The sequence below is a fragment of the Cucumis melo genome, chromosome 1, assembly GCF_025177605.1.
Source record: "Cucumis melo cultivar AY chromosome 1, USDA_Cmelo_AY_1.0, whole genome shotgun sequence".
Taxonomy (NCBI): Eukaryota; Viridiplantae; Streptophyta; class Magnoliopsida; order Cucurbitales; family Cucurbitaceae; genus Cucumis; species Cucumis melo.
This window is the reverse complement of record NC_066857.1, coordinates 10,314,673-10,342,050: the sequence shown is the minus strand read 5'-3', so window position 1 is coordinate 10,342,050 and position 27,378 is coordinate 10,314,673. Positions and strand designations below refer to the sequence as shown.

General features: G+C 35.8%; 1 protein-coding gene across 5 annotated transcripts; it reads left to right on the top strand.

Moving 5' to 3' along the window:
* The first annotated feature begins 3,337 nt into the window (after window positions 1-3,337).
* Window positions 3,338-24,091, top strand: LOC127143795 (peptidyl-prolyl cis-trans isomerase FKBP16-1, chloroplastic). Of its 5 annotated transcripts, none has more exons than XM_051082596.1 (9): window positions 3,338-3,657; window positions 4,913-5,122; window positions 5,264-5,298; window positions 5,955-6,048; window positions 6,166-6,226; window positions 6,751-6,796; window positions 7,440-7,510; window positions 7,653-7,706; window positions 22,766-23,033. In XM_051082596.1, exons 1-9 carry the CDS (start codon window positions 3,527-3,529, stop codon window positions 22,973-22,975), a joined length of 912 nt encoding a protein of 303 aa, XP_050938553.1. In that variant the 5' UTR covers window positions 3,338-3,526; the 3' UTR covers window positions 22,976-23,033. The 5 variants fall into 5 exon arrangements, with proteins under 5 accessions (XP_050938553.1, XP_050938527.1, XP_050938618.1 ...); XM_051082570.1 differs by having other exon boundaries at window positions 4,889-5,122; XM_051082661.1 differs by lacking the exon at window positions 22,766-23,033 and adding an exon at window positions 23,960-24,091 and having other exon boundaries at window positions 3,340-3,657.
* The last annotated feature ends 3,287 nt before the right edge of the window (window positions 24,092-27,378 follow it).

Below are 27,378 nucleotides of genomic sequence, written 5' to 3'. Positions count from 1 at the left end.
TTATATATATGTTTCGATGGAAAAGGTGACGAAATAGGAGACCACATTGATCCAAACTATAGTGTATGAACTAAAGATACTAGCTATGGAATATTTCAAAAGGGTTTCTCAACGTAACAGTTTATGAAAGAATAAAGCAATTTTAGACATTTCCTAAAATTTAAGAAGGGAACGACTGGCAAGTTTCGAGATCTTTTGTTCCGGGAGTGTCCATAGAATTTCAATAGATTCCATATAGGATGGGTGTAACAGCATTTCACACTCAATTTATTTTACAATGTTTGAGCGTAGAAAATAAAGATAAATTCGATATAGTACAGTAACGTGGTTACGTCCTACCCAAGATAATAACAACATTTTTAACAATAAAAAGTGAGTTTACAAATGTTTCGTTGTTAGTTTCAAAATTTGTTTAGCATACTGTCATAATAATAAGAATCAATATGTGAAAGAAAAAAAAAACACAAGACATGTAACACAAAATATAGAAAATTTTTGCTTGTTAAATTTCAAAACTTCCTACACGAAATCTCTCTTTCCTTACCCCGAGCAGTTTAACTTCAACAACAGTTTATTTTTTCAAGAAATGTGATAATATCTACATAAAACTAAACTCTTCATTATTTACAAGGTTGCAATATGGACTCTTTTTTTTTCTTTTTGTTTTATTGCTTTTACTGTTTTAATGTCCTCCCCCTTCCTTTTTGCCTCACCAACTTAAAAGTCGCAATTTATGCCAACAAAAGGTAACTTTACTCATTTCTTATTTTGCACAAACGTTTAAACAATAACGTCGACAGTAAATATTATAGTTTAAATATACACCATTCTTTACCAACAAACGAGAAAACAACTTTTTTTCTTTGCACATACCCTATGTATATATATTCCCTATTCCTATCACGTCCCAATATACCAATACAAGGCAAAAGGTATAAAGCCTCATATTCTCGTGTCTTCCTTTGTGTTTCAACCGACGCCTTAAAAATGGGCTCATCTCCAACACTTGCACTATCTTTGCTAATTTTCTTTTTATGTAACCTACGTACGATTCAAGGATCGATCTTCATCCAACCAGTAACTACAGTCGTAATCGTCAACCAAATTGAATATGGCATTCATGTCACCGTTCACTGCAAATCCAAGAACGATGACCTAGGAGTCCATGTCCTTCCGCTTGGACAAGGCTACTCGTTCAAGTTCAGACCCAACCTCGTGGGGACGACATTGTTTTTCTGCAGCTTCACATGGACTGGACAACACCAAATCTACTGGTTCAATATCTTTGATGACAAAAGGGATGCAGGGAAATGCACCACATGCAGATGGATCATTCATGAATATAGCATGTGCTTGCAAGACCCGAAAAACCCTGGCAAAGATATATGCTATAACTACGGAGATAAGAAGCCAAGCATTGTGTAATGAAATATTTTGACATTATATCTTTTTCATGCAGTTGTTTCCAAGTGTTTAAATTCCATCTCAGTCAACAATAATGAAATGATATATATATATATATATAAATCAATTTTTGCAGGAACTAAAAAGTTCAAGGGACGAAGAAAATATGGAGGTATGTTAAAAGACATTGTTGTCGGTAAAGAAATAGCACACATAGATTTACAGGCTGAATTATTAAACCTTGTATAAGTGGACCCTACAAAGTTCGATATAAATATAAGATGCATATATGAGATAAAAGTGGTAAATAAAAGCTCCTTCATTTGAGTGAAGCAAATCCCTTGATTTGAATTTTTATATTCTTAGTAAAATTCCATTGGAGATCCCTTCATACATCTCATTTGAGCTTGGAAAACACTCCAAATGGCTTAGAAGGGGTAGCAATTTGATTTCGTAATATATAGTGAAAGTTTGGAATGTGCGAGAAGCGTGCGAGATGTGTGCAAGATAAAATATAAGGGCCTAAGAGACTTACTAAACATGCATAGAATCACTCCAAATGGCTTAGGTGGGGTAGCAATTTGATTTTGAAATGCATGGTAAAAGTTTGGAATGTGCAAGTCATGCGAGATGTGTGCGAGATAAAACATAAGTACCTAACTTACCAAACATGCATAGAATCACTCCAAATGGTTTAGGAGGGGTTAGCAATTATATTTCGAAATGCATGATGAAAGTTTGGAATATGTGAGATAAAATATAAGGGCATAAGAGACTTACCAAACATGCATATAATCACTCTAAATGGCTTAGGAGGGTAGCAATTTGATTTCGAAATGCATGGTGAAAGTTTGGAATGTGCGAGATGCGTGCGAGATGTGTACGATATAAAACATAAAGGCCTAAGAAACTTACTAAACATGCATAGAACCACTTTAAATGGCTTACGAAGGGTAGCAATTTGATTTTGAAATAAATAGCGAAAGTTTGAAATGTGTGAAATGTGTGCGAAATAAAATATAAGAGCCTAAGAGACTTACTAAGCATGCATAAAAACACTTCAAACTAATGCATACAACATAAACTCAAACTTTGCTTTCTAGACCATGTTTCCAGCCTAACAACCATAAAAATGTTTTTGATTTTGACACGAATATCATACTTTCACATAGTTTCACAAAATCTCAACATAACAACTTGCTTAGCATTACAAGGGTAGATGTTCTTAACTTTATAAGAGCCTTAAAACTCAATTGAATCCTCTATTTTAGACCGAAGCTACAAAGATCTCAAGGACAATACTAATTTACAGCATTTAAATCGATTCCAAAAGGCCTAAACAAAACTTTACTACTCAAAACTCACCAAAAGAGATTTTGAATAGGTCCGACAACAGTCCAACAATACAACATAAGAGTTCTAAAAAGTGTACAAAAGAAGTTCAGAGCATTCTTACCGTTGGGTCTTACGTAAAACGACTCAAACCCTGGGTTGATTGGTGATTGATTTATCTTTAAACTTATAAAATTTCATATATTTAAGTAGTGGGTAATGCAAAACAAAGGTCGATTGAGAGTGGGTTAGAGATGAAACTCATCGAAATAAGAGAAAACGCTTAAAGGTGATCGAATTGGTTCGAACTCGCAAGCGGATGAGCGACGAACGACACCAGAGTATCTTTGATTTGCACTTGAGTATAAGCGGGAAAGTTTAAAATTTTTTCAAGGAGAAGAACGCAAATGATTTTTTTTCTTTAGGTTTTGTTTTACTTTGAAGAGAAGGGAAGTAAAATTAATGAAGGGTAATTTAGACAATTTACACTCAATCTGTCCTAATCAATTTTTTCAAAATCAATTAAAAAAAAGGCAATTTTCCAAGTTTGTTTGGTTTGTTATATATATAAAATAATGTTTTTGTTAACAATTTAAACATTTCTTTTTAGATTGGATCACCGTTTGCTGGAAGTTACTCAACTGAAGTGGTGGTCGGAGATCGACAAAAGATAGATGAAGTTTCCAATCCTTAAAACAAAATTGCAGTTTAGGTTGAAGAATATAAAGATCGTGAGTTATTGGAAATCTTAATCCTAATCTTAGACTAAATTTAACATTTTTACCTCTAAATGAGTGGCCTCTTTTCTTCCTCGTCTACTTCGTTAGACTTGTCCATTAAATCACTTTTCTCACAATCCTTTGGGGTGGCCATGGAAGTTCTCTCGTTCTGTCGCTCTCCTTCCGTCCTCAAATTTTCTGGGTATGTACTCTTCCGTAGCTAAATTTCGTCATTCCACTTGAGATTCTATTGAACTTTTTGTGAACTTTTTGTTTCTTTACACATTGTTAGAATTCTCTTTTCGTTTGTATTATTCATCGAAATAAGACAATACACTTCTTTGTTGGCGTAACCACATAATTTTTAGCTGTTAGAATGTTTAAGAATGCATGAAATGCCCTTCCCGGTTCTTCCATATTCTCCATTTCTGCATTCTTCAATTGCCTACGTGATATGGGATGGGGATCTTTGACTACTGTGATTTTATGGCACACGGAGAACATGAATAAGAACATCTCTAATTTTACTTTTGGGTTGAAGGTGAGTTAATACTGATTTCTTATGGCTGAAGCTGCTGGGAGTTGCAAAATTGTTGTGTAGATATGTATCCGGATGTGTCTAGTTTTAGGGATTTTCTTTATTGAGTTCTTGGCTTTTAGCGCGCCAGTCTGTGGAATCTGCTTGCCCGTTTAATTTCGGAATGCCATTTCATCAGATGACTCGTGATTTTTGCTTAATCTCTCTGGCCGATTGACTTATGGTTTTCATCCTTCGTCCTTTAAATGCTTAATGCCAAAGGTTGAAGGACAAGAAACTGTATCATATGAATTAGTGGGATTTTGCTAGCTTCTCGGCTTTTATGGACTTTCAATTTTTAATTTGGTTTACTTATCGATGAAATTTTTGTATCATTTAGTATAAAAAATATTGTTCACTTATGATATTTCATTTTTAAATAATTTTTCTAATATGGTTCATTTATGATATATCATTTCTATATCATTTTAATGGTAAACAAGAAAAAATCATAAAATAGTGGTACTCCTGTTTAGGATATCAAAAGTGGGCGTAGTGCTTATAAATAGAGGGGTTTAGAGTTGGGGATTAGGCAGAACTTTTGGAATCAGTTGTCTTCTGATAGAGAGATAATCCTCTCCATAGTCTATTATCATTTTATGATGTTGCAATATAAATTTATTGTATCCTATCATATTATATCAAACCAAAACAACAAATTAAAAACTACTCAGTTTCCCAGAAATGGAAATATCTTTTGTGAAATTTCCTGACTAAAAACGTAAGTCACGAAGTCTCACGACTTCTTTCATGCTGGATGGGTGTTTTAACATTTCAATTTTTTTTTAACACAATTAATTCAGACCTCAATTCTGAGACTAGATACCTTTATCAGAAGATACTCACTTCTTGACAGCTTATCAAATGCCTGCTATTGTAGTTTCCACAAAACTATTGGCATGGATGAGGAAGTATCCATATCCAAGCATCCTATGATCAATCATTTGGACGTTAGGAATGCATCATTTTCTGTCAAAAGATTTCCAAGAAGGTTGTTCTCACATTTCATTGGTTTCTATCCCATCTTGTTATATGCATATCCTAGTTTCGGTGCACCAATGATGGAAATGCAAGAACCTGACATAGTTCGGTATGTATTTCATTTGTAATTTTCTCTAAATGTTTATATCATTCTCATAACCTCACAGCGGAGGGGGCTTTCATGACCATTTATCAAAAGTTCTTCACATGTTCTCATTTGGAATTGTTGTTTAAATTTTGAAGCTTTCAGGACACTAAAGCTTGACAGTGGAGTTAGGATTCAAGGTAGAATTTCTTGATCCCCACTTAGTAACAGGCTTCTTTCTTTCTTTTTTTTTTTTTTTGGGTTAAAAATTTAATTTATTTACTTTTTTTGATCTGTTCTCTTTTTAAAACCAGTCTTAAAAACTCAAGGTTTTATAAAACTTTTAAAAGGTCGTCACAAGCAAAAAAATTGGCCTATTATAATTGTTATCAAACAATATCTTAATTTTCTTTGTGATATCATTTTGAAAAGAAGGTTTCCTGTTAATGTTAACAGTGATCGCACATTTGGTAAAAATACAGCAGGCTAGCTTTATTCCATTATAAACATGTGATAGTTTCAGTTCCTTCTTCATACTGATTGGGATGAAAACTATGGTCTTGTAATGGTTTTGTCTTTTTAAGTAAAAGAGTTGAATTCATTCTAAAAAAAACTTTTGAAGAACTCATTTTTAATTTTCAATAACTGGGTTTTGCTTTCAAAAACCTTGGTAAAAAGTAGATAATAGGCTTAAATTTCAAAAACCAAAAACCAAAAACCAATAGTTACCTAATGATGCCTACATTATTTTGTTATTCTGTGTTCAATGACTCTTCTATATAATTCTTGAATATGAAAACAAATGTGGTATGTGATTGTTCACTTTAGTTGTAACATTCTTAGTACCAATTAATAGAAGTTTTTGAGGGAGATGGAGCAGAAGCACATGAAGGAGACATGGTGGAGTTCAATTATGTCTGCAGGCGTTCAAATGGATATTTTGTTCATAGGTAAATGTATTTCTCTTGTATACAACAGCCGACTGAGCAAATTTGTTGGTGGCTTTATGGCCAATTTTATCATTATATTTTCAGTCTTTCCCAATGCTTCTGTTGTCATATTCGCAGCACCGTTGATCAATTCAGTGGAGAAAGCACACCAGTAATCCTGCCTTTGAAAGAAAAACAGGTAGTCTCTTCTTTTATATCAGTTTGCAGAAAATTATTAGGGCAGAGTTCTTTCTAGAGTTTTGAATGGCTATTATGCATAATGGCCATATAGTTGTGCTTGCTGTTCATTTTATTTGTTTGAAAATTCTTGACGTTGAATCAATGTCAACTACTTGCCTTGCAATATTATTGATAATCATTGACTGGAGGTCTAGTTATGGGCTTAAGAAGTAGCCTAAGATTGGAAGTTTGGATATATTTATCATGTCTTACAGTGTCAAAAGCTTGGGTTTATACAGCCCATCACAAGAACTTGCTGACATTTGGAAGATGCTCTTTTAGTTCATATCATATTTTTTTCCTCTTTTAGATGCTTAAGCTCCTATATCACCACTTATGCCAGCTGCAGCAAATAAATATTCGTAGTTTGCTTGGTCTGCTTTCAAGTTTTATGTCATTCAATAGTTATGTATGCACATCATTCTTTGTTAGAAAAAATCACCACATTTCTGGTGTTTTTCACTGATATTTTATTTCTTAAAGATAATAGAGGGCTTGAAGGAGGTGCTGGTTGGCATGAGAGTTGGAGGTATTTATGGATATTTTATCATCAAGTTTTCCCTTTAATGATTGGTTCGTTAAATAACATAAAATTATGTTTAAAATTTCTTTTTTCGACTCTATTTGTTCTTCATTTCGTTTAATCATTGCCTCTCACTGTTCGTGGCTTGTATTCTTTCCTTTTATCATTTCCAAACCTTCTTCAACTTCATTGCATTAGCCTTGTATATGAGGTTTCTATTGGCCCACCCTCTTCCTTCTATCTTCCCGAGTTGTTCTAAGTGTACTTTTCTAGTTTTTTCATATTTAGAAAGTAAAATAGGAAACTAGAAGATTCCCGATGGGTGGAAAAACAGTTTTTAAACCATTTCTTCATCGTTGATGCAAGATTATGTAAACGTTATCTTTACAAGAGTTTTTAAGCACTTATCAAAGTAATTTCAAACAAATATTCATCTGTTTCACGGCTAGTAGCAGAAATAGAGAATCAGAAGCATAAACATTGTTTGAGAACGTTTAATTTTCACATATCTTAATTGAAGATTTCTCAAAGATTCTTGTGAATAACAAAGTTTAGTCTACAAGGGAATGCCAGTTTTTCTTTAACAGAGAAATCTCTCATTCTCTTTGTTGTTATCTTTACCAATTTCATTATTATTATTTGTTATCAGGAAAAAGAAGAGCACTTATCCCTCCTTCTGTGGGTTACATAAATGAAAATTTGAACCCAATTCCTGAAGAGGTAATGCTGATCAGTTTCTCATTAATCATTCTTTGATTAGCATTAACATTACTGACTATCCATCATGATCACCTTTTTCTTTGTCATATTTCTTAAACACAAAAACTTAGTAGTCCTTAAAATTAAGTATGTTTGGTTGCAGTTTGGTCCTCGACGTAGTCTGTTATCACATCGGAATGAGCCCTTGATATTTGAGGTGCAACTTTTGAAAGTACTTTGAGTTTCAGTTACTCTCTATATTGCTTTCAGATTCTATTCACCTCGGTTCATTCTATTGAATTAAATCATTGTATATTTAATATTGATAGCATCTATTTATCAGTCTTGTGATGCTACAACACAAGCTAGATTGTGTAAGACGATGACTGTTTTTCTTCGTTTTTTGGAACCTTTGTCACAAGATAGATATTTGGTCTTAGATTTATAGGTTTGAAAATAATATTATTGTTGTAGAGTAGGCATCAAACTATGAACTTGTCTTATGATAATAGACTCGTAGATAATGCCCCTCAACTTATGCTTTTGAACTTTTAAAAGTTTAAAAAACACACTTGCTTTTGGGGGTGTTATGCCTCACTAACATGAGATAAGTTGAGTTGGTATAATATACCAATTCATTGTTTGGCCCACCAACTTTAGATGCTGGTGGAGATGAATTTGTATATTATATCAACTCACTTCAATTATTGAAGATTCCGCCTTCCTCTTGAGGAATTTGGAAGTTTTTGAGGTTTGAAGTGGGGTTCTTTGTTGGTTAGCCATGAGGTTGGGTTGAAGGTATGAAGTTTTCGACAAGGGGTTTGAGTATTCCAGTGAGGCTAATGAGCACATAGAGAGAGATGACAATAATACGTGAGGGTCGAAAGAATGCAAATGAGGCAAATCGAGGGATTTCCTTTGCTATTAATACGCGACGAATGGCAGCTGTGTAATCATGGGGTTTCATTGTGTTGGCAGTGTGTCCCTTAGAAAGTAGAAATGATCGTTGCCTTTGATGCAACACTTCAAATTCCACTTTGCGAGGCACAATTCCTAGGTGGTACTAAATTATGGCAGGATACTATTGGTCTTATCGCCTAATTGTCCTTCTCATGCCTTCTATAAGTCACATTCTAATGTTCGCGTAAAATTATTTCCCTAGTTGTCTTCCTCGTAGACACAAAATAAACTAACTAAAAAGCACTAAAGAAAGCGATAAAGATAAACAAAACGATAAAGAAATAAACAAAAAAGAAAGAGAAATAATAAAATGAAAAGAAAGAAAGAAAATGAAGCTATTAAAATGATGCAAAAAGAATGATACGTTTTCATTACAATTAACGAGCGATAGATTGTACAAGCGCATCAATGTGTTAAGGGGATATAATTGAAGGCGTTTTACTTTAAGTCCATAGAGAATTTGACATGATCTTTGTATTCGTAATACGCCTTGAGTGTTTGCCTATTCGCCTTAAACGCGTTACTTCCATCTAGCGATGCGATCTCCACAGCACCATGCGGGAAGACCTCTCTGACCACAAACGGTTCGGACCATCGGAAACGAAGCTTTCTTGGAAACAAACGTAAATGCATGTTAGTTTTAGACTTACAGAGTTCTCAGTGCAATGTTGTGTGTAGTGTATCTTATTATATGTGATCAAACGTGGTCATGACATGCTTTTTGCTCTCTATGTCTCACGTTATCATGTAATTACTAAGTCCTCTTTGAATACGAGTTTTCCTATTGCTTGCCTAAGTGTAAGCGAAAAAATAGGTTTTCCTATATGATCCAGGGTCAACGAGAATCATATAGTCAACGTCATCCCATTCTTGGCTATTGTTGGTCATAGAGTTTAGCGTTGCTTTAATCTGATTGTAGGAGCTTCTTAACATTCCTCCTACAAACAAAGTATCAGTCGATTGCTGACTCAGCCTAAAATAAAACCCCTCAATCAACACACATTCATGAATGTCATGATGGAGGCAAGCTTTCACCATCCTTTTGAACCTGCTCCACGCTCATGCAGATTTTCTCTATCCCTTTGCTTAAAGAGCATTACGTCCTACCTTCTTTTAGCATTTTCGACAAGCGAGAAGAATTTCTTCATAAATTTCTTGATCAGGTCTTCCCAGGCAGACACTTTCCCTTGTTCTAGAGAGTTGGCCTATCTCTTCGCCTCATCCCTTTGTATAAATGGGAAGAGGACGAATCATAATTCATCCCTTGATATGTTAGGCATATGAAATGACGTGAAAATAGAGTAGAAACTGTATATGCATGTTCTCTTGTGGATCTTCGCCCTGGTGGCCGTCAAATTGTCCAACATTCTGGATCATTTGTAGCATCACATGTCTGACTTCAAACTGCGCATTTTTGCCAAACGCAAGGTACGTGATCCAAGGGTTGAAGTCATATAGGTTAGGTGAAGCATAGGACCTTATTGGTCTGCCCAGATTGTGCGCCAAGTAAGCTAGGCTAGCTTCGTTGGCAACTTGGTTTAGAGGGACACCTTAGTTGTTTTGGTTGTATTCCATTATATTTTCTTGTCGCCTCTGTTTTCTTTTGTTTCTCCGAAATGTTCGTTCTATTTCAGGGTCAAGTTTGAATTCTTGTTGTTCTCCTTCACTCATGAACTTGTTCACACACTTTTCAGTTAAAAAGAGAATGTTTCAACTGAAACAGAACTTCTGCACAAGATCAACACACAGATTAAACTCAAGAAGATAAATCACTAACTTCCTAGTAATGATGCCAAAAACTTGCTTGATTGCATATTTACATTTTTATTATTAACAATGCTTCGTGGATATGTCATATTGGGCTCTAAGTGAGCAACTTAATATAGGCGATTAGGATAGGGCGATGCAATAAAAGATGCATGTCCTACCTACGCGTTGCTGAATTTCTAATGATATGCATGTTGTACAAGTTTTTCTCTCTATTGCTCAAGTGTAAGTGAAGAGAGGTTTCTTGGTAAGTCCAGGGTCGAACTTAGGAATTGGTGTTCTAATCGAGTCTATCGTGCAACTAATCTTATGCAGTATACTTAAATATGCATAATATGTTATCCTAACTATATAAACTAAGGTGCAATCAGCGATGCAAGATGAACATTGGCGATGAAGTGTAATGAATTATGAACTTATGCGTCAGGCGTGGTATGAAAGAATATTTAACTAATTAATCACAATATATTGTGCATTAATAACACAAGGCGATACAAAGCATCCATTAACTTAAGAATTAAGGCGAGCGTTCTCTTGACGCCTTTGCCATACTTGCTCACTTTTCAGGATCCAAATATTTAAAGTTAAGATATGATTTGTATCTAATCAATCTGGATGCATGATAAGAAATTTATCCTAATTTAAGGCGAGCATCCTTTCGGTGCATTTGCCGCACACGCTAACATCTCTGCAACTTATGCGAACGATTAATTCGGCGATGAGATTGCATCGCTACAATCTCTTCGTCGTCCTCTTAGTTCAATATGGGTTTTTACTTGTCAGCTGATCACTGTAAATGCTTGCCTTTTCTCTCGAATAGAAAAAAGTGTTGATGTCTACGTTTAGCTAAACAGAACTTATAAAACATATATTCAGATTCTCTAGTATTAATAACACATTACATTGTTCGAAAACTAATTAAATACATTGAAGGTGAATAGTAGAAGAAAAATGGGAGAGTGGTAGAATAAATGTATTAATCTCATAAACAAAACTTTAGGCCTTTCGGCCATAGAGTTAACGTTATAAATCAATACAAAAGAAATACAACAAAATGAAATACAAAGAAGTGAAAGTCGAGCTTTAGAGTATGATTTCTCATCTTCCTTGGCTCTTATTTTTGCTTGTTGTATGAGGGGGAATGGTAGGGAAGTCTCTCTCTTGTTCTAGACTCTCACCTAGAACTTTAACGTAGAAGAGAAGAATGAGCTTGCTCTCTGGATCCAATTTTCGCATACCTTCATTCTGAAGTAATTACCTCTATTATTTAGGGAGGAGTGATGTGACAAGACATTTCACGTCTCATTAATTCTTCTGATAAAGCTACATCGACGTCACTAATGTCCTTTTGTCCTTTTCCTGACATTCGCGCCAACCAATTTTTTTGCTAGTGCTTCAGTTCACCTAGCTTGTTGTGATTGTCACCTTGCTGGTTGCATGTGTCTCCTCGCTTGACGTTTTATTGCCAGACTATACTTCTTTTTGCTTAAAAATACTACGATAGGACAAGCAAAACGCAATAACAAGGATAAATTTCTTTTGTATTTTGCAATACACAAGTTAATCATTTCATTTTTTTTCTCTGTATTTTCTTCCAATTTTATGCAGTAAGGCTTCATTATTTTACATAAAAGGCTATAACAACCTGAATTTCTACATGTTATAAAAAATATGTTAACTTGATTCTCAATTTTTGTTTACTTTCAATATTTGATAAAAATTGATCACTAATTATTCTGTCACTAATAAATGTGTATAAATGATAGACTTTATCATTGATAAACTTCTATCAATGATAACATTATATTCTCATAAACATACTAGCATGGCTAAATTTTTTTCATTATTTGAAACAGACATCCCCTACAATTAATGTCCAAAATTCTAATATACAAACTTGATTTTATTGCAAAACGAACTTGATTTTGGTTTTCTAGTTTTAAATATATTAGTACTTATGTTAATGATAGACTTATTAATGAGTAAAAGTTCGCTTGTTCTATGGATTTTGGGTGTTTCTCGAATCTTCGGAATCCTTCCATATGCATTTTTTGATTTGATTTCTTGTTAAAAATTTTGCTTGGGTGCTTTTAGTTATTTTGATATGAATATCAAAACTTCTAGACTTTCACATAAGAATAGATATCAATTATATTAGAAATGAAAGAGAAAAAAAAGAAAAAATTAAATGTGGTAAAATTTGACTACATTCCAAAGTAAAAGACCAAAGTAGCCCTATAAAACAAGGCCACCGCCCATTGCCCACCGGTAGACTAACTACTTCCTTTTCTTTTCCAATTAATTTCTCTATGTGGAGTCTATTATGCCTTTGTAAAAATACTGTCAAGAATTTCCTTAGCCATACTGCTTCCTTTGCTGCTTCGCAAGTTGTTACATATTCAGCTTCCATTGTGGAGTCAGCTATATAAGTTTGTTTTACGCTTCTCCATATTACTGCTCCTCCGTTTAGAGTGAATACTGATCTTGATGTAGACTTTTTAGCATCTTTATCCATTTGGAAATCAGAATCAGCGTACCCAGTAAGGATCAGATCCTCAGTACCGTATACAAGCATGTAGTTTTTTGTTCTTCTAAGATATTTTAGAATATTCTTAACGGCTGTTCATGATCACATCCAAGATTGGACTGATACCTACTGATCATCCCTACTGAAAAGCAAATGTCAGGTCTAGTACATAACATTGCGTACATCAAACTTTCAATGGCGGAAGCATAGGAAAATTTTATCATATTCTCAACTTCTTGAGGTGTCTTAGGACATTGTTCCTTTGACAAATGAATTCCATATCTATACGGCAACAGTCCCTTTTTGGAATTCTGTATTTATATCTAAACAACATTTTGTCAATATAAGATGCTTGAGACATGACTAGTGTTCTATTTTTACGGTTTCGAACAATTTGGATTCCAAGAACATATTGTGCATTTCCCAAATCTTTCATTTCAAATTGCATAGCTAGCCATTTCTTGATATCAGTAAGATAACCTACGTCATTCCCAATGAGCAGAATATCATCTACATATAATACTGAGATTGCTACAATGGAATTGACGACCTTTTTGTAAACACAAGGTTCGTCAACATTTTGTTCAAAGCCATAAGACTTGGTTGTAGTATCAAATCTTATATTCCAGGATCTAGATGCTTGCTTCAAACCATAAATGGATTTCTGAAGCTTACAAACCTTTTGTTCTTGACCCTTTTTTATAAACCCTTCTGGTTGAGTCATATAGATACTCTCCTCAAGATTTCCATTCAAAAAAACTGTCTTGATGCTAAATTTCATAATCATAAAAAGTGGCGATGGATAAGAGTATTCTAATCGACTTAAGGATGGCAACAGGAGAAAATGTTTCTTCATAATCCACTCTCTCTTTAGGTATAACCTTTTGCCACAAGTCGAGCCTTAAAAGTTTGTACTTTACTGGCTTAGTCTCGTTTTCTTTTGTAGATCCATTTACAACTAATAGGTTTTACGTCATTTGGTTGATCTACTAAAGTTCAGACAGAATTGAAATACATAGACTCCATTTTGAGGTCTATGGCTTTGATCCATTGGTCTCGATCTACATCATTCATTGCCTGTTTATAGGTTAATAGATTTTTTACGCCATCATCAGGTATGACAACTTGAGTTTCAGTTAAACCTAAGTAGCGATCAGGTTGATGAACAACCTTCCCACTACGTCGAGGTTCTCTCAACTCTTAAGAAGGATGTGTTTGACCAGATATCTTAGTTTTATCAACTACTTTAGTGGATGAACTAGGTTTATCTGTAGCACTTTTGGAAATCTCATTTAATACTAATTTACTTCGACGTTGATGATCCCTGATGTGGTCTTCCTCTAAGAATGTGGCATTTGTTGATACAAATACTTTATTTTCTTGAGGATCGTAAAATAGACCACCTCTAGATTCCTTTGGATATCCTACGAATAGACATAATTTTGAACGATGTTCCAATTTTTTAAGGTTTTGCACAAACACATGTGTCGGACATCCCCAAATTCTAAAGTGATGTAAACTTCCTTTACGCCTTTTCCATAGCTTATAAGGTGTTTCTGAAACAGTTTTAGAGGGAACGTTATTCAAAATATAGACAATTGTTTCTAAAGCATATCCCCAAGAGGAATCTGGCAACTGAGCAAAGCTCATCATAGAGCAAATCATGTCAACAAGGTTCGGTTTCTTCTTTCTGATACACCGTTCTGCTGAGGCGTACTAAGTGTAGAGAGTTGTGACTGGATTCCATGTTCTATCAAATAGTCTTGGAATCATAAGTCCAAATATTCTCCACCTTGATCTGATCGAAGTATTTTTATTGTCTTACCTAATTCATTCTCAACTTCAGCCTTATATCCTTTGAATTTTTCAAAATAACCAGACTTGTGATGAATTAGATAAACATGATCGTACCTCGAATAATCATCAACAAAACTAATGAAATATTCGTACCCTCCTTGAGCTTTGACGTTCATTGGTCCACAAAGGTCCGAATGTACGAGCTCTAAAGGAATTTTGGCTCTGAGACATTTTCCAGTAAAAGATCTCTTAGTCATTTTTCCTTCAAGACAAGATTCACAAGGAGGTAAAGAGTTATCTTCTAACTTACTTGGAAGTCCACTTTTAACTAATCTCCCAATCCTATTGAGATTTATGTGACAAAGTCTCAAGTGGCCTAAATAGGCATTAGAAGAAACTTTATTCTGAGTTTCAGCTGTTCTAAACATTTCAGTATTTAAGACAAAATTTGCTCGTGTTGGTCTTAACTTATATAAGTTGTTTTCATGTATAGCAGAACAGATTTGGATACCTTTATAGAAAATGAACGCTTCATTAATTTTAAAAGATATCTTATACATGTGTTCCAAAATACAAGAAATAGATATTAAATTTCTTTTCATTTGTGGTACATACAAGATATTCTTAAGTATGATATATCTATTTCCAAAATACAACTTTAAATCTCCCACTGCTTTAGCTGAGACCATCTCTCCTGTTTCAACCTTGAGAGTGATCTTGCCTTCTAAAAGCCTTTTCCAAGAACTATTTTCCTGAAATGAGAAGCAAATATGGTCAGTGGCTCCTGAATCTAATATCCAGGTTGAATTTTCATATTCCTCTAAACATGTTTCAACAACTAGTATATCATATTTACCTTGCGTTTCCTTCTCTACCTTTTTCGGCAGCTTCTCAACCAGTGCCCGTTCTGGCCACAGTGGTAACACTTACCTTTTTCTGTAGCTTTCTTTCCCTTGTTCTGTTTGGAAGTCTTCTCCTTTCACTTCTTTTTTATTTGAGGATTAGGTTTTGAGGATCCAGCTTTGGTTTTAGAGGACGATCCTCTTGAATTTTTTTTTTGTGGTAGCAACATTTGCTTCCACTTGCTTTGGGTAAGGGTCTGGAATCGCTAGAGCTCGTTTAGAAGGGTTGTCAGATTAAACTCTATCTTGTTCAGAGACGCATTTGTTTGAAATGGTATGAAGCTCCTCGGAAGAGACTCTAAGATGAAATTAACCTGATTGGCCTCATCGATGGCACTACCATTTACTTTAGCGATGTTGAAGTGCATCATCATGTCCAGGACATGTTCTCTAACAGAGGTCCCCTCCTTCATACGCTTAGTGTAAATGTATTTGATTGCCTCGTGTCTTAGGGACTATTCTGGTTGCCCAAACATTGCCCTTAATGCATCCATAATTTCTTTAACCGTAGCTAAGAATTCATGTTTCTTTGCCAGAACATCTGACATGCTGGCAAGAATGTAGACACGAGCTTTTTCATTAGCCTTACCCATCGATCATAAGCTTCCTAACTAGTTCGGTTAGCATTAGAGGCAGGGGTTTGAGGACACTCCTCAGTTAAGACAAATCTGAAATCGTCAACTACTAGTAATGTATTAAGATTTGATTTCCAAGCCGCATAATTATCGCCGTTAAGTTTTTTGAAAGCTAACAGTTGAACTATTGAGCTATTCATGCTGAAAAACAAACATATTCTCTTTAGAAAAAAAACTATATATATTATTACAAAGATATGATTTATTAAACACCCTAAAATGGATTAGTTTTGGCTCTTAAATTAAATGAACACCTAAATTATTACATTAATAATTTGAACCGAACGCTTTGAATCGGCTGGAAAAACACCAAAAGAATGTTGAACCGGCCCAAAACCCAACAATTGGGCTTGAACCAACCCAATCCACAAAGTTGTCCATCAGGCGCAGGTCAAAATCGGGTCACGAAGCAAGAACCAGGTGAGGGAAAACCTAAACACGCGGCAAGCGCGAGGTAGAAATCGAGTCGTAATCAGTTTTCGGAGCTGGTTAGAGGTAGAGTACGGATGCGCAGGCGTTGGGCCGAAACAAATGGGTCACGCGCACGCATTGGGCTGGGCGGATGGGCGTGCGGGCTTTGTGTAACGCCCCAACAGATTGGATTTTTCATTTTATCGTCTTAAGTGTAATTATGGAAAATTTCGAATTTATTTGAGGAACTTGATTATTTTTTACTTTGTGTTTAATTAAGGTTTAGAGTTAATTATTTTGATTGGATAATAATTATTTTATTTGGAAATAAATTTGGTGAAGTTATTTGTTTAAGAGTAAGGTTGGTTGGTTAATGAGAGAGATGTGAGGATTTAATTGTGGAAAAGAAAGAAAGAATTATTTTAAAAGGAGAGAAAAGGGGGATTTGGTGAGATTTGGAGGAAGAGAGAGAAGGTGGGGTTAATTGATGTTTAAATGAGGCCTAGGGACCCGTGCACCATAAAAAAAAACCCATCATCTTCTTCAAAAAAAAAAAAAAAAAAGAAAAGGGAAACTAATTTGAAACCCTAACCACCGCCGACCACAGCTCCACCGCGCCGTCGGATTTCAGCCAGTACGTACGGGACCTCAGCCGCAATCCCGAGCCAACCACGTGGAGCCCCGCCGGTCCCTCGTCCGCTCGCTCAGCCGCATCTCCAGCCGTCGCGACCATTCATTCTTCATCACGGTCCGCCGCTCCCCGTCGCAGGTGATTCGCTTGGTAGCGTCGGTCGCCGTCGAGGCCAGCCCCGTCGGGACGTCGCCCCGATCTGAACCCGAAGACCCGAGCCGCAGTACGCATCCGTTTCGTCGTCGATCCAGTCGGTCGTCGAACCTGTGCCGCCAGCCGCCCAAATCCGGAGACCCGACCCGACCGCGTCTTCGCCTCGCAACCCAAGCGACCCGCGCCTACACCGAGTCGAGCCACGTCTACGCCCGAGTCGAGCCACGTCTGCACTCAAGCCGAGTCAGTTCCAGCTTTCAAGCCGAGCCGATCCCAGTCTTCAAGCCGAGTCGGTTCCTACTTTTCTAGCTGAGCCGATCCACCTGTCCTTGAGCCGCCAACCTGCTCCAGTCCCCTTGCGCCTATTTTGGTAAGTCAAATAAGTTTCTTTGCATACCCAGCCAAGACTTGAATTATAACCTAAATAATATAATTTGAACTAAATTAAATTATTTTTCTTAAGGAATACCTTGGACCATTTGACCTTGGAGCGTTGGGTTTCTTCGGTAAGGGCTCAAGCGTTGCAACCTCAACCTAGGGTAAGTCATCTCAACTACATTTTTGGACCTTGGGTCGTTTGGTGAATTAATTATGAAATTTGGCGTTATTAAACATTTAGGACCTCGCTGCTTGGAAAGCACACTTTTCTTGCTGTTAGAACTCGTCGAGCAAATCTTCAGGTAAGAGATTTCTACTACTAGCTCTATGACTAGAAACATGAGACCACATACACCTCCAGTTATGCATGTTAAGGACTAGATTGTATAACACATGTAAATTAATGAGAGCATGATGTGACTGATGATGTGGTTTTATATGATGGCGTGGTGATGTGATGACGTGGCTTATTATGACTGTATGTTGGATATTGTGATGAGATGTGAAATGATGATTAGACTGATACGATTACATGATGATGTTATGCTTATGTATGCTATGGTTAGGGTACCTGTTAGCTTAGCCTATTAGAGTCGTACCTGCATGGGTGTCCTTCGAGATCACCACCTATTTAGGACTGCGTAGTTCGACGGGACGCCAGTCTAGCATGGATATAGATATGATTCGAGTGATTCGACGGGATCCTCGCAGTCCGATTGTCTTATTGCTTCCACCGGGTTCACTACAGACCAGTATGTCCTAGGTGCTCCCCCGGGACACCGAAGACCAGATTTTCGTTCCTACGGGAGCGCATGTTGCACGTGTTCGGGAACGTGCCAGAGATTGGATACCATTTTCAGGACTCTAATAGGAAGATTAACAGGCACCTAGTGGAACTAGTAGTGGGTCCCTTACTGAGTATTTTATACTCACTCTCTCCATGTTATGTTTTTTAGGTAGAGGCCGAGGTAGGGGCAAAGGCAAGCTCGCGAGCGACCAGAAGTGACCGTGGCGAGCCATAGGAATTTCTGCTTCCGCTTACACCCCGTTTTAAACATTTAATACTTGAGTTTTATTTTCTTCTTTATTTACTATTTCATTTCTTTAAAAGTAGATAGAGCCCGAGTAGGATTTTAATATTTATTACATTTCGCACATTACCCTGATTTGATTTTTATAAATAAAATTCTGAGGTTTTATTCGTTTTAACTAAACTTTATGACTTAAATCATGTTATTTACATTTAGTAATGACTTCGGCTCAGTATAAGGAGTTGGGTCGTTACATTTGGGGCTGAAACAAATTTGGGCTGCACGCAAGGAAGGCCGGATGCAGGTGGGCAGACGCGGGTTCCGGGTCGGCCTTTCGGGTCTGGAGAGAAAATCCGGGTTTGTTCTCCAGTTTTCTTCAAATTTCCAACTTCTCTCTCCCGGTTGAAGAAATTACAACTTAATTTCAACTCTAATGACTCCAAATAAATTACAGACTCTTTGAAATAATAAATTAAGCCACAACCCGGTCTAATTATAATAATTAATATAAAAACCAAGCTTAATTTAATTACCAAAACCACTAATCCATTTTAGTTCATCACAAATTTATCAAATAAATTAAATACCCACCATATGCAATTGAGTAAAATCATGTATGCTTTGATACAACATGATAGAAAAGCATACAATTTCAGTGGAAACAGGATCAGATAATTACTCTAATTGCAATTAATTAACAAAAAAAAATCTTAAACCGAAATAAGATTAAATATAGGGTTTTAAGAAAACTTACATTCGAAACTCTGATTGATGCTTGAATCACCACTATGGTTGACGTACTATCCTTCGGACTTTGAATCGGATTGTGGGACCCTTTGGATGAAGGAAAACGGGAGAGAGAATAAAATGGAAAGAATGGAAATGGGTTGAGATTTATTTAGAAAAGAACGGCCCAATTTTTTCCTTTAGAAAATAAGCCAACCCCTTTTCTTGAGGCCCTAAGAGCCCAATTTATAGAGGCTTTTCATGCAAGATTGCATGTGCATGCAAGCACATGGGCCAACAACACATAACCCACTAACCATTAGTGGGCTTAATGTCATTATAGTTTGCTAACACCTAACCCACTATAGTTAGTAGGTTTATCCAACAAAATGTTGGATTTTTCCACTAACTTTAGTCAAAGGGTAAAATTGTCATTTGGTCAAAGTCAAACTTTGACTTTTCAAACCAAAAAGTCAACATTTTGACTTTTTACAATTTTGTCTTTCTTGACTAATTTTGATCTTCCGAGCATGAATCTGCATTTATTTTTTCAAGATTCAAATCACATTTGAATATATTGCCGGTCAAAGTTTGATTTTTCAAACTTTTCAAAGTCAAAAGTCAACATTTTAATATTAAATCCTATTTAAGCATAAAGCTCTATTAGTAATCTAAAATCGATGGTTATATCACATATACTTGTCGGTTTCTCTCTCCTCTTCTAGTTTAAACAATTCAACTCATTCCATCATACTGTTCTAAGTTTATTCCATATGAGCTAGCAGGGGAACCTAATGGACCTATAGACCATGGGCTCTAACGATCCGAGATTAACAGGCTAAACTCTTTTATACCGAGCTAATCAACATTCGTTAACTAACGGGCCATTCCACTAAAGTCCCGTAGTTGTACTCCCCTTACTATAGATATATTTGTGTCCATTTGATATAACCATGATCAGTAAGTTAATCCTTCACAGGTTGTTCGTAAGCTTGGCTAGGTCGCAAAGTATTGTTTTACCCCTAAGACTACATATTTATCCATAAGTCCCACTGATCCACTATTGAACAATTGGTTTAAGGTCTAACCTATAAATCGAATCCCTCTCGGACCAATGAGGGGGTGAGGCCCCTTTGTTTAAGACTTGAATTCGGTCTTTAAGAGATCAACCTATCTACTAACCCTAAAGCGGGTAGGAGTGAATTCCGTCTTGCACCCTATGTTCCCATGTATCCACCCAATCTTATCCTTGAAATGGGAGGCTTATTGGGCTAACGCTAATGAGTTGCCCTCACCTATGAAGATATAAGGATAATCTCGTGAGAAGAAGAGTTCACAGTTAGCTTAGGATTAAGATTAAGTTACCTAGGTTATCAATAATCGAGATAGTCAGTTTTGAACAGTAAACGACATTATAACGCAAAAGTGACTATTTCTGTAACGCCCAACAATTCGATATCTCTTTTGGGTTTTGTCCATTGTCATTAATGTTAAGTGGGGTTATGGAAATTTTAGATTATTGGAAGAACCTTACCATTTGGATTTTCTTGAGTAATTAAAGTTGGGAATCCTCATTTGTTTAGGATAATAAGTATCATTTTTCCATTTATTTATTTATCTTATTATTTTAATTTTATTTTGTTGGAAATAATTAGGGAAGCCCATATTAAACTAAAGTTGGTTGTTTTGGTGAGATTTGGAGAGAGAGAGAGGAGGGGTTGTTTTGGGTTTTTTTAAAAGGAAAGAAAAGAGTCATTTTTTTTTATAAAAAGGCCTTGGGACTCGTGCGTAAAGAGGAAGAGAAAGAAAAAAAAAAAAGGAATTTTTTTTTTGAAACCCTAGCCGCCGCACGCCGCCGCCGCCGCCGCCGCAGTCGAAACGGAGCCGTCGCCGAGCTTCCAGCCGCGTCGGAAGAATCGTCCAAGCCGATCTGCGCAGCCGAGCGTCCGTCGGAGCAGCCGTCTCTCGCACGCCGAAGCCGAGTCGAAGCCACCTTCGCGCGTCCGCAGCCAACCCGTCAGCCAGCCGAGTCGCGCCGCTTCGATCCGACGCAAGCGCAGCCGAAACGCAAGTCTGTAGCCGTCGCCGAGCGAAGCCGCGGTAGCCGGACCACCAGCAGCCGCCGCGCCACCCGAAATCCGGAAGCCGACGCCTCGCGCGCAAAGATCCGACCGAAGACCCGCCCCGCGACCCGAACCGACGCGCGCCACCTTCCGGAACCCGACCCGCGCCCGCGTGCATCCGTGCGCGAGCCGCGTCCGCTTGTGAAGCCGCGCCGCGCGCTTCTGCGTAGCCGAGCCGCGTCTCCCTCCTGTTGCAAGCCGAGCCGCACGCGTAATCCCTGTGCCGAGCCGAGCCACGCCTGCGCCAAGCCGAGCCGGTCCCTGTCCTCTTCCAGCCGAGCCGCCAGGACTAATTTGGCTCCATCCACCTAAATTTTGGTAATTTAATTAATTATTGCGGCATTTTCCAGTAAGACTTCATGCCTCGGACGTTAATTAAATTAATTTGGGACTTAATTAAATTATTTTCCTTAAGGGACGTCTTGGACCAAGTAATTGCTGCAGCGCGGGATTTCTTCAGTAGGGGCTCGAGCACTGCAACCTCCTTCTAGGGTAAGTCATTTCAAATGAGTCCTGAACCGTTAGTCTTTGGTGACCTAATTACGAATCTTGGCATATTAAACAGTTAGGACCTCGTCGCTTGGAAAGCGTACTGCCTCGCGGTTAGGACTCTACAAGTAAATCTCCAGGTAAGAGATTCTACTACTAGCTTCATGTTTAGAAGTATGAGACTATGTATGCCCCGACTTTTCATGTTAAGAATTAAACAGTACGTTGCCTGAGATAAATGTTAGTATGATGCAAATGACGATATAGTTATACTATAGCCTGTTATGTGTGGCAAAAGCTGTCATGGCTACGACGAATGTCGGGACGGAAAGTGTAGAGATGATTTATGTGACATGTTATAAGTGGATGCCATGTGTATGTATACTGCAATTAGGGTACCTGTTAGCTTAGTCTGTTAGAGTCGTACCTGCATGGGTGTCCTCCGGGATCACCACCTATTGAGGACTGTGTGGTTCGACGGGACACCAGTCTAGCATGGATATAGATATGACTCGAGTGACTCGACGGGGTCCTCGCATCCCGACTGTCCTAGGTGTCCCCCGGGGCACTGAAGACCAGAGTTACGTTCCTACGGGGGCGCATGATTGCACGTGTTCGGGAACGTGCCAGAGATTGGGTACCAGTTATCAGGACTCTAACAGGAAGTTAACAGGCACCTAGTGGGACTAGTAGTGGGTCCCTTACTGAGTATTTTTATACTCACTCTCTTCGTTTTATGTTTTCAGGTAGAGGATGGGGCAAGGGCAAGGGCAAGCTGGCGAGCGACCCGAAGTGAGACCGTGGAGGGCCATAGGGACTACCGCTTCCGCTTATTCTTATTTCAGATTTTCGCATTTGAATTTGAGTACTTTTCATCACTTACCATCTTTTATGTAGATAGGGCCCGAGTAGGATTTCAGAACGCTTTTACATTTTTGCATGACTACCTTGTTTAAATTTTATAAATAAAATTTCTTAAACCGTATGCGTTTTGAAATTTTTTTATGACTTAAACCACTTGTTCTATATTTGGTAATGACTTCGATTCAGTATAAGGAGTTGGGTCGTTACAATTTCATGGTTTTGTCTTACGTAAACCTTTTACATAGGATGCCCCCACTTTCATGTCTCTACATAAACGATTCAGGATTACACCGTTTGTATTAACTACAAAGCGAACTGCATCCATAGTACCTCTGAATAAGGCGTCCAACCTTTATTTATATATTATATACTATTTAGGCTATTTACTCGAACTTAATCCATATTTATGTCTCTACATAAATTTCAAGTTTACTTAAAATAGCCTTGGGATCTTAGTTTATTGGATTTAAGATTATAGTATTCAATTTTTCAATAACGATTTTATAGAATAGAATATGATTACGAACTACGAATTTTAGGACATAAATTCCAATATTGCAGTTAATTGATGGTTTTCTGTTTGTTGACAAGTCAAACACCCTGGTCCATTGTATGTTTCTCCCTTTCAAATTTGATTTTGACCTAGCTGGTACGTATGTGTGGGGCACTGCAACCTTTGCATGGTTGTATAAGGAACTCTATCGAGCGAGTCATGCACAGTCCTCAGAGATCACTGCCCATTAATGCCGCTACAAGTATGGGCATACGACAGATTCCCTATTGTAGCGCCACAAAGAACGCTGCAGGATTCAGATGGTCGACCTTTGAGTTTCATGTACTATTTTATGTACATAAAATTTTTAATAGAATTTGGACTATCTATAATTTAATAATGGTTTATTTCATAAATTAGATAAGCGTTGTTCTACCTTCATCTGAACAGTGAGCAAATATGTTGTTGACCTATCGATGGATATCTAATTTGATCGGCTAATGTAGTCTCAGATAGTAAAATATTATACGAATGTTCTATAGTTCTATTTTTTGTTGCCTACTGACGTTTGTTTTTTCAACAGGTTAATTGAACACCATACACGCCCGACATAAGGTTAACTTACATAAATGTAACAAAATACCAAACTATTTACGACCCGTATAACAAAGCCCATAAAGTTAGCCATTTTTTAAATATTCCAGGTTTGCCCTTCCATCTTTCTTTTGTGATTCGTTCCCGCTATTTTTTTCATTGTCTTCCTCCTGCGATTTCGTCTTTTTTCTTTCCTATTTTTTTCTGTAATTTCTTTCCATCGTTTTTCTTCTTTTTCTCTTATTTTTTTCGCTTTTCCATCGTCTTTCTATTTTTTCTCTTCTTTTTTTCGCTGCGATTTCATTCCATCATCTTTCTTCTTTTCTTTTTTATTACGTTGTGTACAAAAAATAGCAAAATCTAAAAGATCGTGTATATGAAAAAAAAAATTATTTAGATTGGAGTAGCCAAATGTAAACTATTGTGTAAAAAAGTAAACAATCGTGTAAAAAATAAAATATCGTGTATAAAGAATCTTGAAAAAAAATCATTTAGATTGAAGTAGCAAAATGAAAAAGTAAACGATCGTGTAAAAAAATAAAAGATTGTGTATAAATAAGGGTAATTATAATAGGTAACAATTTTTAGAATAATTATTAAGTATGTAACAATATTTAAAAAAAAAATTGCAAATATAGCAAAATCTATCAGTGATAGGCTTATATCGTTGATAGACTCTTATGGTTTATCAGTGATAGACCAACATTTATTACATGGTCTATCAATGATAGACTCCTATCATTGATAGATTCTGACAGATTTTGACAGATTTTGCTATATTTGCAATTTTTTTAAAATATTGCTATATACTTAATTATTTTGAATATAATTGCTACATTTGCAACTATCCCTATAAAGAATCTTAAAAAATCATTTAAATTGGAGTAGCCAAATGTAAATATAAATGATCGTTTAAGAAAAGTAAACGATCGTGTACAAAAAATAAAAGATCATGTATAAAGAATCTTAAAAAAAATCATTTGGATTAGAGTAGCAAAATGTAGACGATCGTATAAAAAAAGTAAATGATTGTGTAAAACTAGTAAACGATCGTGTATATAAATCTAAACGATCGTGTACCAAAAGAATTTAAAAAATAGTATACCAAATTTTGAGAAAAAAAATCATTTAGATTTGGTTCTCCAAATCTAAACAATCAAATCTAAACGATCGTGTAACTAAATTTAAACGTAACCAAATTAAACGATCGTGTAACAAAATTAAACGATTGAATTGAAAAGATAAATTGTAGTCATATCTAAACAATCGGGTATAAATTGTAGTCATATCTAAACGATCGCATATAAATATAAATTTTAGTCATATCTAAACAATTGCGTATAAATTGTAGCCATATCTAAACGATCGTGTATCAAACAATAACCAAATTTAAATAATCGCAAATATATTACACGCGTTATTGACGGCGTGGTTCACAAGACATTTTGGTATTTTATACGCTGGGCCTCTAGGCTTTTTTCATTTTTTGAATTGTTCTATATAGTGTAAATATTTAGCTGCTTTTTTATATTTTTTAAAATGCCCTTAATAATAATAATAATAATAATAATAATAATAATAATAATAATATAAAAATAATAAATAATAATAATAATAATAATAATAATAATAATAATAATAATAATAATAATAATAATAATAAATAACAATAATAACGAGAACAACAATAATAACAACTATTAATATGATTACGTGGGTTTTTTTTTAAGGAAGTCGTGTATTCGATACTCGACTTCTATACACTCATTCCACGTGGAACGGTCAAATGTTGGTCATATGCTGACCTGTTCAATGAAAGTCATGTACCGGGTACACGACTTCCTTTGAAAAAGCAAATTTACGTTATTTTTTACAATAGTTTGTCCAACTACCTTATATTTGCGATTTCTTCTCAACCTACCACATTTTTGTCAATAATTTAAAAAAAAAACTATATTTTTCAAAATTGTACCTCGTTCATTCTACAAACATTGTTTCTATTTTCATGGAAAGTAGTAACTTTGGAAAACTTGGGTTCATACTATTTAATATTTGTTCTATTTTTGGATTATCACCTATTTTTGGGTTATATATAGTTCTCATCTATATTAATTAAAATATCAAAGCTACATTTATGTAAAAATGGTGAAAATTTACACATAACCAACGTGACCACAATAATGATATTGTCTCAGATTTTTCTCCTTGCTAATTGATAATATTTTATGTTTTCCAATGTCAATCTCTACCTCTAATTGGCATGGTTTTCATCTAGATGAAATAATTGAACCGGTATAACTTGAAATAAAAGTGCTTTTCAAAATATCACTATAAAAAATTGTAAATTTCTTCTAACGTTATGGTCATAATATTGATAGACTACTATTTTATAATTATATGTAAAATTAAATATAAGATAGAGTTTATCAATGATAGACTAAAATATGAGTCTATCGATGATAGATTGATGTCGTGAATATACTAAAATATAAATTTATTTGTGTGATGGACTAATATCACCAATAGACTTAGTATATTTGTGATACTCTTAACAACAAAGTGATGTGAGTGTATCGGTAATAGATTTTGTATGAGTCAAAGTGATTGAGTCTCTCAGTGATAGTGTATTTATACTAAAATTTGAGTCTATCTATGATAGGCTAATTTCACTAGTAGACAAAATAAGTGTATCACTAATAGGCTTGAGATATGAGTTGAAGTAATTGAGTCTATTAGTGATAGGCTAATATGATTGATATACTAAAATTTGAGTGAGTGGTAGACTAATATTAGTCTATTGGTCATAGACTTTTATCAATGGAGTGTTAAGAGTGTATCATTGATAGATTTGAAAGATCGAAAAGAATTTTATATTTGCAATTATGTTGAAATGTTGCAATATCCTTAATTAATTAACCTAAAACTGCTACCAAAATCGCAATTACCCTTGTAACAAAGACCATTGCTATGAAATTCATCACTAAATGTGTACGTGAATCCCGAGTAATAATACTGATGTAGAGCAGTCTCAATACGCACAGTAGAGAAAATCTTTGTTTACGTGCAAGCGGAGCAATCTGTAGCATCTCTAATGGCTCGAGTCCACCATTTGAAACCCCCTTTAGGCCTTTAATGTAGAAGGCATAAATGTAATTAATTATGAAAACTGTTTTCTCATAATTCATAAAACACTATGAAACCAAACATCCTCATTAATCTCAAATCATATACACAATCTTACTCTCTTGAAACCTTATTTCAATCATTATTTTCGTAAACATAAAACCCTTCTAAACATTCAAGTAATCATAGAACGTATTTCAACATTTCTAAAAGTCACAAATGCTCGATTCCTTGTAAAAAGAACTTTGAACTTTTGCCAAATAGCAAGAATCAAGAGTTTTCTAG

What these genes read in the sequence shown, in the direction of transcription:
- LOC127143795 (XM_051082570.1), top strand. Translation starts at nt 3,527, where the DNA reads ATGAGTGGCCTCTTTTCTTCCTCGTCTACTTCGTTAGACTTGTCCATT. An exon ending in CAAGAACCTGACATAGTTCG is followed by an intron (nt 5,123 to 5,263) that starts GTATGTATTTCA and finishes TGAAGCTTTCAG; the next exon opens with GACACTAAAGCTTGACAGTG. An exon ending in TGCCTTTGAAAGAAAAACAG is followed by an intron (nt 6,227 to 6,750) that starts GTAGTCTCTTCT and finishes TATTTCTTAAAG; the next exon opens with ATAATAGAGGGCTTGAAGGA.